Source organism: Mesoplodon mirus, assembly GCF_964341445.2.
Source record: "Mesoplodon mirus genome assembly, chromosome: 14".
NCBI classification, from domain to species: Eukaryota; Metazoa; Chordata; class Mammalia; order Artiodactyla; family Ziphiidae; genus Mesoplodon; species Mesoplodon mirus.
In genome coordinates, this window is record NC_138990.1 from 14,390,157 (window position 1) to 14,402,981 (window position 12,825).

General features: G+C 43.6%; 1 protein-coding gene across 1 annotated transcript in view; it reads right to left on the bottom strand.

Moving 5' to 3' along the window:
- Nucleotides 1-4,595: 4,595 nt before the first annotated feature.
- MRPS5 (mitochondrial ribosomal protein S5) overlaps nucleotides 4,596-12,825 on the bottom strand; it is a 31,117-nt gene continuing 22,887 nt past the window's right edge. Inside the window, exon 12 of the mRNA XM_082642871.1 lies at nucleotides 4,596-11,307. Coding sequence (XP_082498997.1) covers nucleotides 11,083-11,307 — 225 coding nt within the window. The 3' untranslated portion in view covers nucleotides 4,596-11,082. The remainder of the gene's footprint in view (nucleotides 11,308-12,825) is intronic.

Genomic DNA, 12,825 nt, shown 5'->3' on the forward strand with positions numbered 1-12,825 from the left:
TCAGTGCTTTGTGACCGCCTGGAGGGGTGGGATAAGGAGGGTGGGAGGGAGGGAGACGCAAGAGGGAAGAGATATGGGAACATATGTATATGTATAACTGATTCACTTTGTTATAAAGCAGAAACTAACACACCATTGTAAAGCAATTATACTCCAATAAAATATGTTTAAAAAAATAGCCCCACTTAGTTGATGACAGACTGAAATCATACGGAAGTAATCACAGCTCAGGAATACAAAACAGGGCAGGTGGCCATTGAGAATCTTGTCTCAGACACATCCCTGCACCACTGGGAACTTCAACATTTTCTTAACTATATCAAGCCAAGGGCACCAGTTGTTTTTAAAACAACATCCGCCAGCTGCAAAATTGTGGTCTCAAGGTTGTTCCCCCTTCTAACTATACAATCATTTCAGACTCCAACTGATCCTTACCTCCTGCCAACTCCAATTATAATTCTTTTTTTGTTTGTTTGTTTGTTTGCGATACATGGGCCTCTCACTGTTGTGGCCTCTCCCGTTGCGGAGCACAGGCTCCAGATGCGCAGGCTCAGCGGCCATGGCTCACGGGCCCAGCCGCTCCACGGCATGTGAGATCCTCCCGGACCGGGGCACGAACCCGTGTCCCCTGAATCGGCAGGCGGACTCTCAACCACTGCGCCACCAGGGAAGCCCTCTAATTATAATTCTTGATCAACAACTCGTAACTAACTCTGGCCTTGAGGGTTTTGCCTTTATAAGCGCTCCCCATTTTGTAGTCCAGCAGAACACACTTCAAGTGCTTCTTGAATCAGGCTCTCCTGGCCAGGAGTCCTAAAAAACCCCAAATAAATGCCTCTGTATTTCCATTAAGTCTTCATTCCCAAAATTTTGATTAACCTAGTAAACCAACTTTCAGTCCCTTGGGAAGGATGCCATTTCTGCCAGAGCCCTCTGACCACCAAGTGCAGGTCACTGTCATGGTCATGGTCATCTGACCAGACCCTTCAGTCCCTTAATTGCCCAGGCATGAGTAGCCAGACCTAACAAGCTTCACTCCTCCCTCCTGGGGGCAGTGCTGGGAGGGGTCGGGGACATTACAGATGAACAGGAGGCTGGAGAGGCCAAGAGACTCACCTGAGCACCCAGTAAGTTAGTGCTGGAGCGGGCACGCAGCCTCAGGGCTCCTGGGCACCCGCCTCTGAAAGTCGCCCCCCCGACCTTGTCTTCCTGCCCCCGCTGCCCTCCTCTTTTCCCCTCCAGTTTTATTAAGATACAATTGTCATATAACGTTGTAGAAGTTTAAGGTGTACAACATGATGATTTGATCTCTGTATATACTGTGAAATGCTACAACTGGTTTAATTAACATCCATCACCTCACATAGTTGACACAATGTTTTTTCCTTGGGATGAGAACTTTTAAGATTTACTCTCTTACCACCTTTCTAATATACAGAAGAGTGTTGTCACCTATTGTCATCATGCTGTACAAACATGCCTGGTACTTATTTATCTCTAACTGGAAGTTTGTACCTTTGACCATTTTCACCCAATTCTCCCACGCCCTAGCCCCACCTTTGGCAACCACAAAACTGATGTGTTTCTATGAGCTAGTTTTGGTTTGTTTGTTTGTTTTAGATTCCATATGTGAGATCATGCACTTTCTCTGACTGACTTCACTTAGCATAAGGTACTCACTATCCTAGAGAGACACCTGTACCCTCATGTTCACTGCAGCATTGTTTACAGTCGCCAAGACACAGAAACAATCTAAGTGTCCACTGACAGGAACTTGAGAGCGTTACGTCTTCCTCTTTGAAGATATCCCACCACTTTCTGCCACTTGCACTGAGGCAGAACAGAGAGAGGGGCTAAATTAGCAACCTGCACTGACGACAGGGCAGGAGGTCAAAAAGAGCCATCCCTGTGAGCGTGGAGGTTCCGTGCCCGGGCTCTGGGGCCCACCAGCTGCCCTGCGGGCTTCAGTTTCTGGGGTAAGAACGGCTGACAACCTTGCGGATCACAGGACAGCATCCACCAGCGGCTCGGGAGGGGCACGGCCGTCCCTGAGAGCCATGCACAGATCACCCAGCCCACTCTTCGAACACTGTACCACGAACGTCTGTGACGCTGCCGACGCGTCCCCACACCCAGCCTGCTCCCCGTGTCCTGCTCTCCACACTGCCGGCCTGTGCTACTTAAACCTACACGCACCTCGCCCACCCCCACTTCACAGGCAGATGCCCTGACTGGTTGCTTCTCTGCAGATGCTCGCCCTACCCACCCCCCAGCAGGATACAGGGAGGCTAGAAGGACCGAGGAGCTCTCAGCAGCTCCCAGGAGGAAGAAGTGAATTGGTCCCAAGGGCCCCCCGTGGAACTCATTCCTATCGCCCAGGTCGGGAAGGGATGGCAGGCAGGGCAAGTGCAGGTGGACAGACAGCATATTTCTGCCAAGCCCTCACTTCTGAAAGTGGGGCAGGGGCCTCCAGTCTCGGCCTGTGCCCTGCCTTGGGCAAACAACGCCTGGAATGCACCCCGAGACAGCGTGCCTGGGGAGCGGGCCTCTTCCACCAGATGCTCTGATAGGGCTGCCCGCCCTTCGCCCCACTCTCCTAAGTCAGGTGGATTTCTGGCCTCTGACTCTAACAGGGGAAGGATCCTGGACCCTTTCGCGGGTCTCGCGACAGGGTGTCCTCCGTGGCCCGGCACAGCCCTCAGCGGTAATGGAAGACGCAGGGGACTCTGGCCTCACCAGGCAGGGAGGTGGGGGAGGGTTAGGGGGAGAGGAAGCTGCCACGTGGTCACCATTGGGCCCCATCCTGCCCCCTCACCACCCGCTCGTCTCTGCTCCCTCCTGGGATCCACACGAGGGCCCCCAGTGGCTGGCGTGCATCCCCAGTGGGACGGAAGCTAACAGCTCCCCACGTGTTCTCTGCCGTCACCTCGCGGCGATCCTACCAGGCAGGTGTGATCACCGCTTCCACGCCGCAGCCTCTGGATCACGCCCCGCGGAGGCCGCTGCTGAGAGGCTGAGCCCAGCCCTGAAGCAGGCAGGCTGAGCGGGCGCCCAGGCAGGGAAGGAGCCATCCCCAAAGAAGCATCGCATTCCCCACCTTCCCCCGTCCCCTCGAGCACCTGCCTCCCCGGCTCCCCCAGCTCCATACAGGTTCTCAGCTGCCCCCGTTCACCTTCGGGGCTTAAAGGGACTACGGCCCCGAGGATGTTGCATTTTAGCAGGAGACCCTGAAAATCTGCAAGGAAGGATTTAAGGGTGTTTGGCCACCAGGATCCCATCCTTCCCGGCCCCGAAACCTCTCTCTCAAGGAGACTCTTCTTCCCGCTGGGGTGAGAGAACAGACCCACAGGGAATGGACGCCCCCCTCACACCCCCAACCCTGAGGAGCAGTAAGGAGCCCCAGCTGGACTCCGCGAGCTCCGGTCTCCTGGGCCCAGAGAAGTCATTTCCCAGAACAGCTGTGAACAGGAACAGACGCGGCTGCAGAAGCCGCCGGGGTCCGGAGTTGGCAGGAGGCAGGGAGAGGTGCCCGGGACAAGGGCACCAAAGCGACATGCAAGACGGCTCTCCTGTCACTTGCCCAGAGGGTGGGCACTAGCGTCACTGGCAAAGCTCATTAACAATTCCTAGTATATAAAAACAGAATCTGAATAATAAAGCCTAATCTCTTTTCCTCTTCTCTTTTCCTTTGTGCTTAGTCTGGTGTTACTTGGTCAAAGGGTGCCTCGTGCAGAGGCCTCGCACCCGGCACTTCAGACAGAGTTCCAACAGCCAGGGGCTGCGCCTGACACCTCAGCTCGGCAGGCCGTGTGCAGACGGCGCACAAGACACTCAATCCAACATGGCGGTGGCGGGCGGCGTGCAGAGACGTTGCCCCGCCCTTCAGTGTTAAGTGCCGTGAGCAATGCGCCTGCGCTGGACCTGCAGGAGCCCACCCCGCCCTCCATGGAAGAGAACCTGATTGACCAGCCCGGCCCATAGCCTTTCGAGGCCGCTCACACCTCTCCATTCTTTTACCAGAGAACAAAACTTCCCTTCGCTTCCGAATGGAACTCCCTCTCGTTCTACTGGCACAAGTGATGCCGGACAGAAGGACCTCTGTTGGGTCCTGAATCCAAAGTGTCGGTAACATGGCTACTTTTCTTTTCCTTAAAATAATTTTTTTATTTCCCATAGGGTTAATATCTGTGGTTTTTTTGTTTTGTGTTTGTTTTTAAAGGGGAGGGGTTTATTTTTTCTATTATCATTAATTCAACCAAAATACTGTAGCAGTTTTCTAAATCTCTCAAGTTGTGAGATGTGTCGGATATTCCCTCAGTTTTTTTGACGTTAGTAAGTCTCTCCCAGACCTTTGCAATCTGAACTGGTTGTCCTGCTGGGACCTTGTGCCCAGCTGTCCCCTCATCATCACCCTGCATGTTCCCTCATCTCCCTGCCACGTTGCTCTCTGGTTTCCTGTGGTCCATACAACCCTTGCCCCTTGTTTGGCTCACTCCTTCGTTTGGGGGAGCACATGCTTTAGTTACTTCCTAGGAAATAGTTCAATGGGGACTGAGGTGATTGCTTTTAGACTGCTTGTGTTTGAAAATATTTTATTCTACCTTTGCACTTGATTAATAGTTCAGCAGCGTATACAATTTGGGGTTAAAAATAATTTCCCTCCAATCATCAAATAAATAACAGCTTTGAAATCTTGAATGCAACAGAGCAATGCTTCACATATACATAGCAGATACACATTTGATTATCATTATTCACAATAACTAGCTTCTATAAAGTCACCACAAACACTGGCTTAGTAAATACTGAAGTACTCCTCCTAGGATAAATACAGCATTAGGTTCTATAAGCCTATGGTCACTACATTTTCACCAGTTGGCAAATACATCACCTTGTTTTATCTGTTTCTGTTTAAAGACACCTTATTTGATGTATTTGGTTGATTCCTTAACACTGAATTCATGACTAACAGCACTATAATTCATCCCTGAATGCTTATCTAACACAGGTGTTTTCCCCATAAGGCACATTACAGCCTTTTTGCGCTTAGGGACACTAGTCAGCACGAACTGTGCTTGAGCACCATTTTAAAAAGTAAAATCACCAACAAAAAGCACAAAAATGCAAAACACATGGCGCTAAACAGACCGTGAAAAGGATACTCGGCTACAGGACGAGGGCTGAAACACGAAAGCAGAGCATCACCTTGTTCAACCTCAGCCAGAATGTGCACATCTGGCAACTCAAACTCCCAAGTACTCTGCACATGTCCACAAATGACCCAGAAGTACCATAAGGATCCACTTCAGGGGTACAAATGAGTATTAGCAAGTTGGCAAATTCACAGTACAGAACAAATAATGAGAAGCAAGTGTACATATTGTCAGAGGGATGCATGACCCAAGTTGGATACAAGTCCTTTGTCAGTTGTATGTGTTGTGAATATTTGCTCCCAATCTGTGGCTTCTCTTTTTGTTTTCTTTTTCTGTCTTTTGAGAAGCAGAACATTTATTTTTTATGAAAACTGGTCTACCAATGTATCTTTTTTATGATTTATATTTTTGTGTTCCTAAGACATCAGTTATTGCCTACCCTGAGGTCTTCAAGATTATCTTCTAGAAATTTTATTGACTTAACTTTTATATTTAGGTCTATGATCCATTTTGAGTTAACTTTTGTGTGTAGCCTAAAGTAAGGTCAAGCTTTTTCTTTTCCATATGAATATCCAAGGGTTCCAGGCACTAAATGTTGAAAAGACTATTCTTTTCCTCCTTGAATTACCTTGGAGTCTGTCAAAAATCATTTGACCATATATGTGGAAGTCTGAAATTGCAAAAAATCAGAGAGTTCCTTGATGGCCTAGTGATTAGGATTCCGGGCTTTCACTGCTGTGGCCCGGGTTCAACCCCTGGTTACAGAACTGACATCCCACAAGCCACATGGCCAAAAAAAAAAGTACCCTCTGAAATTGCAGAAAATCAAAGGTAAAGAAAAGTCTTGAGAGAAGCCAAAGGAAAAAATATCTCACCCATAGAGAAGCAAAGATAAGAATTACATCCATCTTCTCCTCAGAAATCATGCAAGTAAGAAGCGAGTGGAGTGAAATGTTTAAAGTGTTGAGGGGAAAAAAATCTCACCAACCTTGAATTTTGTATCCTGTAAAATTATCTTTCAAAAGCAAGGGAGAAATAAAGACTTTCTCAGACAAATAACAATTAGGCAATTTGTCAAGTAGACTTGCCTCTCAAGAAATGTTAAAAGAAGCTGTTCAGAAAAATGGAAAATGATCTAGGCCAGAAACTCAGGTCTGCCTAAAGAAAGGAAAAGCATTAAAGAAGGAATAAGTGAAGGAAAAATAAAAATGTTTTCTTAGGTATCTAACATTAACGGTTAGTTCAAAATAAAAATAGTCACAGTGTATCATTGGTTATAAATTATGTATAAGTGAAAAGAATGACATTAAGGGACGAGAGGGAGGAATTAGAAATACTTTATTATTATAAGGTACTTGCACTACCCACGAAGTGGTACAGTGTTATTCGAAAGTGGACTTGGATTAGTTGTAAGTTTATACTGGAAACTCTAGGGCAGCCACTAAAAAACAAAAGTATAATGACATGCTGAGAGAGAAAATGAAATCATATAAAATGCTCAATTACAACAACACAAAGCAGACAGGGGTGGAAGACAACAATAGAAACAGAGAACAAGGGCAACAAGAAAGGGTTCTCAGAACCCTCTGGTTGCAGGAGGCACTTGTAATCTGTCTCCCCATCTAAATAACAACTGTGCTGGCAGAATCTGATGTAACTGTTTTGGAATGGTGGAGTCTATTGAAGGTTTCTGACTTTCAGGGAAATGCATGAGTGGTAAATTGTGGCTAATTTTGGTCAGTTTCATCACTCAGCACAGTAGCAGCTACCCACCCCTGCTTTAAGCCACGTGGCAGGCAGCTGTGCAAGTGTCCTTGGAGCAGCCTGCACACAGCCTGCTGAAGCCAGGGTGAGCAAAAAGGACCCTGTCCCCCAAATACCAGGGATCTCTGCTCTGATCACTGATTGCTGCCTCTGATCACAGAGGTGTAGACAAAAAGGCTGGTGGCTAATTTTGCTGCACCTCCCACAACTGCTCGAAGTCCCTCCACCTCCAGCTGAAGTGACTCTAAGGGGATTTAAAGGGATAATGCCCTTTTCCCCTTCTCTTCATTTTTCTCTTTTTCACCTTTTGGGGGTCACACATTAAAGAGTAGGAGGTTCAAAAGGAGCTGCATATACAAGGAACATTATAAAGTGACCATTCATACCCAGGGAAAGGCACAGACTCAGAAAAGACCTGAGAAGACCTTAAGTTTACATCTTGCCATATTCTTGACATAGAGGCAACCTACAACAATATAAATACATACATACATAAATTTAAAACATTTAAAAACATCAAACCCTGGGGAAGGAGGAGAATCTGATTTCTGGAGTTACCACATTATTAGATTAAAATGTCTACTTTTGAATCTGTCCCTGAGAAAGACCTAATGGCAGATCTAATAGACAAAGACATTAAAACAACTGTCTTAAAGACACTCAAAGAACTAAAGGAAGATGGGGACAAAACCAAAAAAAACAATGTACGAACAAAATGGAAACACCAATAAAGATATCGAACACCTAAAACGAAGCAAACAAAAAAATTCTGTAGCTATATTTTAATAACTGAAATGGAAATTTTTATTAAAGGGATTAAAAGGCAGGTTTGAGCAGGCAAAAGAGTCAATTAACTTAAAGACAGGACAACAGAAATTATCAATCTGAGGAACAGAAAGAAAAAGATTGAAGAAAAATGAACAGCGCTAAGGGACCTGTGGGACCGCATCAAACAGATCAACGCGCAAATTGTGGGACTCCCAGGAAAAAGATAAAAGGGGAGAATAAAACACTTGAAGAAGTAATGGCTGAAAACTTCCCAAATTTGATGAAAGACATGAATATAAACATCTAAAATATAAACTCCAAGTAAGATAAACTCAAAGGGATCCACACCAAGACACATTATAATCAAATTTTCAAAGGACAAGCACCAAGAGACAATCTTCAGAGGCAAGAAGTAAATCATCACATACAAGGGATCCTCATTAAAACTACCAGCAGATCTCATCAGAAAATTTGGCTACATCATATGTTAGGCCAGAAACTGTCATACAGGTTTTAAAAGATAACTATTATAAAAAGTAACTTATCCAACCACAACAAGAAGTCAGAAGTCAATAACAAAAGGAAAACTTGGAAATTTGTAGATATCAAACAACACACTTTAAACAATCAATAAATCAAAAAAGTAATCACAAAGGGAATTAGAAATACTTAGAGATAGATAAAAAAGAAAATACAACATACCAAAATTTATGGGACACAACAAAGCAGTGCAAAGGGTGAATTTCACAGCTATAAATGCTTACACTGAAGACCAAGAAAGATTTCAAATTGACAACGTAATTTATAAATTAAGGAACTAGAATAAACTAAACCCAAAACTTGAAGAAGGAAATAATAAAGATTAGAGCAGAGATAAACAAAATAGAGAATAGAAAAATAATTGAATAACATCAATGAAAGCAAGAGTTGGTTCTTTGAAAAGATCAACAGAATTGACAAACCTTTAGCTCGATGGACTAAGAATAAAAAGAGAGAAGACTCAAATTACTAAAAAATTAGAAATAAAAGTAAGGTTGTTAATACTGATTCTATAGAAATAAAAAGGATTATAAGAGAGTATACTGGACAACTGTACACCAATAAATTGGGTAAGCTAGATGAAATTAACAAATTCATAAAAACACAAAACCTACCAAAACTAAATCATGAAGAAATAGAAAATATGAATAGACCTATTAACTACTGAGGAGATTAAGTAGGTAATCAAAAATCTCCTGACAAAGAAAACCCCTAGATCTGGTGGCTTCACTGTTGAATTCTATCAAACATATAAAGATGAATTAATATTAATCTTTCTCAAACTTTCCCCAGAAAATTGAAGAGGGGGGAATACTTCCTAACTCATTCTATGAGACTAACATTACCCTGATAGAAAAGCCAAAGACACTACAAGAAAACTATAGACCAATATCCCTTATCAAATGGAAATTACAAAAGCAATTTCATTTAAAATGGCATCAAAAAGAATAAAATACTTAGGAATTAATTTAACCAAGGAAGTGAAAGTACAATGAAAACTATAAAACATTGCTAAAAGAAATTAAAGAAGATGTAAGTAAGTGAACACATACCCACGTTCATGTAATGGAAGACTTAATATTGTTAAGATGTCAATACTACCCAAAGTGACCTACAGATTCAGTGCAATCCCTATCAATATCCCACAGATATTTTTTGCAGAAACAGAAATACCCATCCTAAAATTCATATGGAATTTCAAGGGACACCTGACTAGCCAAAACAACCTTGAAAAAGAAGAACAAAACGGAAAGACTCATACTTCCTGATTTCAAAATATCCAACAAAGGTATAGTCACCAAAACAGACATGTAAACCAATGGAATAGAATAGAGAGCCCAGAAATAAACCTTTGTATATATGGTTGAATGATTTTTGACAAAGGTGCCAAGACCATTCAATGGGGAAAGGACAGTGTTTTCAACAAATGTTGCTGGGAAAACTGGATATCCACATGCAAAAGAATGAAGTTGATCTCTAACACCATACACAAAAACAAACTCAAAAGAAATCAAAGGCCTAAATGTAAGACCCAAAACTATAAAACTCTTAGAAGAAAACATAGGACAAAAGCTTCACGACACTGGATTTAGCAATAATTACTTGTATAGAACGCCAAAGATACAGGCAACAAAAGAAAAACAGACAAATTAGACTTCATGAAAATTTTAAAATTCTGTCTCTCTTCCATCTGGAAGTTCATCTGTATCCTTTATCATATCCTTTTATAATAAACTGGTAGGCAATAAATAAACTGTACTCCTAAGTTCTGTGAGCCACTCTAGCAAATTAATCAAACACAACGAGGGAGTCATGGGAACCTCTGATTTACAGCTGATGAGTCAGAAGCACAGGTGACAACCAGACCTGCAATTGGTGTGAAGTGGGGTGGGGGCAGTCTTGTGGGACTGAGCCTTTAACCAGTGGAATTTGATGTTACCTCCAGGTAGACAGTGTCAGAACTGAGTTAAACTGTAGGACATGCAGCTGGTATTGCAGAGGACTGCTTGGTGAGGGGAAACCCCCCACATCTGCTGTCAGAAGTGCCGGGAGTGTGGTAGTACTGTGAGAGTTAAGGAGACACACAGGAGGGGATCTTGGCTTTTCCCCACTCAAAATGACAAAAGGACTCTCGGAATATCAGGAAAGAAGAACGAACGACTGAAAGAGCAAAAACATGGGTAAATACAATAGGCTGTTTTTTTTCTTCTTTAGTTTTTTATATTAAGTTTCATGGTTGAAGCAAAACTATAACGTTGTCTAATGTGGTTCTCAGTATAGGCAGAGGAAATTTTAAAACAATTATAGAAACAGGTGAGGGTAAAGGGGTTTAAAGGGAAGTAAGATTCCTATACTTCACTCAAACTGGTAAAAAGTCAACACCAGCAGACTGGTGATAAGTGATATAGGTATAACATAATACCTAGAGCAACCACTAAAACATCGATACAAAGAGGTTTACTAAAAAGGAGAATTTCTAGAGTCAAAAAGAACAAAGTTTGCCCATTTTCCTCTACTTTCTAGCTGTGTGACTACAGTCAAGTAACTAGAGCTTGACTGCATATTATTTCTTATTAGGTCAGACTAGAAACCCTGCCTCCCTAATTTGCTAGTTTAAATGAATATTTAAAGTAGTTTTTAACTAAGATATGTATGTAAAGTTCCTATCACAGTAATTGGTATATAGGACGTGCTCAATAAATTAAATCTATAATTATTTGTTATTTGTAAATAAAGAAATGTAAGGTTGGCCTTTCCTTTAAAAAAACAAAAAGTGACAATCCGAAGTGTGAGGGGTTGAGTCTTTCCCAGGTGCCCGAAGCAAGAGATGCCAGGCTGAGCTAGGCCAGAGGGAGGCCTAGGTGGCGGCTCTCTTTAAATTTGACCACACAGAGCGCTTCATACCCTGTGCGGCCTTCACTTCTTCCCAGTCCAGTTTGATGTCTGGAACCTCATCTTCCGGCTCCGGATCCTTTCTCAAGGCCCCCTTGGGGGAGGCAACCACGATGGGCAGAGGGCCACATTCCTCCCGGAATTCCACAACATGGAGACTCTTCTTATCAGCCAGCTGTTGATGGGTTTCCTGGGCACGACCAAATTGAGAACACGAGGTTAGGTCTATGAGGTTGGTCTAACATGGTCCACCCCTGATACTTATCTTACATGGCCAAAACTGTTTGGTTGATTAAAATGTAGCAACTCTTGAAAATTCATTAACGGAGGGTGATTACTACAGCAGGAAACATGGCCCAGGTAATATAATATCAAGTTTATTTGCTTACTGAATTATTTAAGAGTGATTAAAAACAAGATTGTACTTTAAAAAAAAAAAAACACAATAAACTTATGTCTGTAACTTAAAGAGGAGGAACTTGCTGTGGCTAAACTATGGTGACCTGCTGTGGGCAGAATCATCTCAGCCTCATCTCCCCACCCCCATGGGATAAAGGAAGGGCCTTGCCCTCTGGTCTCTTGCCTTCCTAACCCTCCTGATCATGTGCGATACTGTGCCCAAAACTGAACCTGAACCTCATCGTGTCCCAGCTCTAGCTACCAATTTATAGGACATGCAGGGAGAGAAGATGTTAAGGATCCTCAGATATTTAGCACCAGACTGGGACAAACAACCTGATTTCTTCAACAATAAAAAAATGCAAGGAAAAAAAAGAAGGGAACTTACAGATTAAAAGTGACTTAAAAGACAGCAAAGATTTAAAATGTATGGACCTTTTCTGCAACCCAATTCAAACAAATTGTATTAAAAAAAGTTTTTTAGGGCTTCCCTGGTGGTGCAGTGGTTAAGAATCCGCCTGCCGGGTTTCCCTGGTGGCACAGTGGTTGAGAGTCCACCTGCCGATGCAGGGGACACGGGTTCATGCCCCAGTCTGGGAAGATGCCACGGAGCGGCTGGGCCCATGAGCCATGGCTGCTGAGCCTGAGTGTCAGGAGCCTGTGCTCCGCAATGGGAGAGGCCACAACAGTGAGAGGCCCGCTTACCGCAAAAAAAAAAAAAAAAAGAATCGCCTGCCAATGCACGGGTCACGGGTTTGAGCCCTGGTCCCAAAAGATCCCACATGCCGCGGAGCAACTAAGCCCGTGCGCCACAACTACTGAGCCTGCCCACATGCCACAACTACTGAAAGCCGCGCGCCTAGAGCCCGTGCTCCGCAACAAGAGAAGCCACCGCAATGAGAAGCCTGTGCACCGCAGTTAAAGAGTCAACCCGCTCGCCACAACTAGAGAAAACCCGTGCACAGCAACGAAGACCCAAAGCAGCCAAAAATAAATTAATTAAAAAAATTTTTTTTAATCTGACAAATGGATACATTTCTATGAACACTGACTAGATGTTATCTTGTTACTGTTAATTTTTTACATATGATAGTAGTATTGTCGGGTCCTTTTTAATCCTTATCTTTTAGAGATACATGATAAAATATTTATGAGTGAAATATATTGATATCTGAGATTTGGGTCAAAATGACTAGGGCTGGTTGGGGGTGGTTTAGAGAAACAAAACTGGCCACGAGCTGCTAACTGTTGATGCTGTATAAGAGAGCCATGGGGATTCGTAACAGAAGGTAGCCATAAAAGTCAGAAA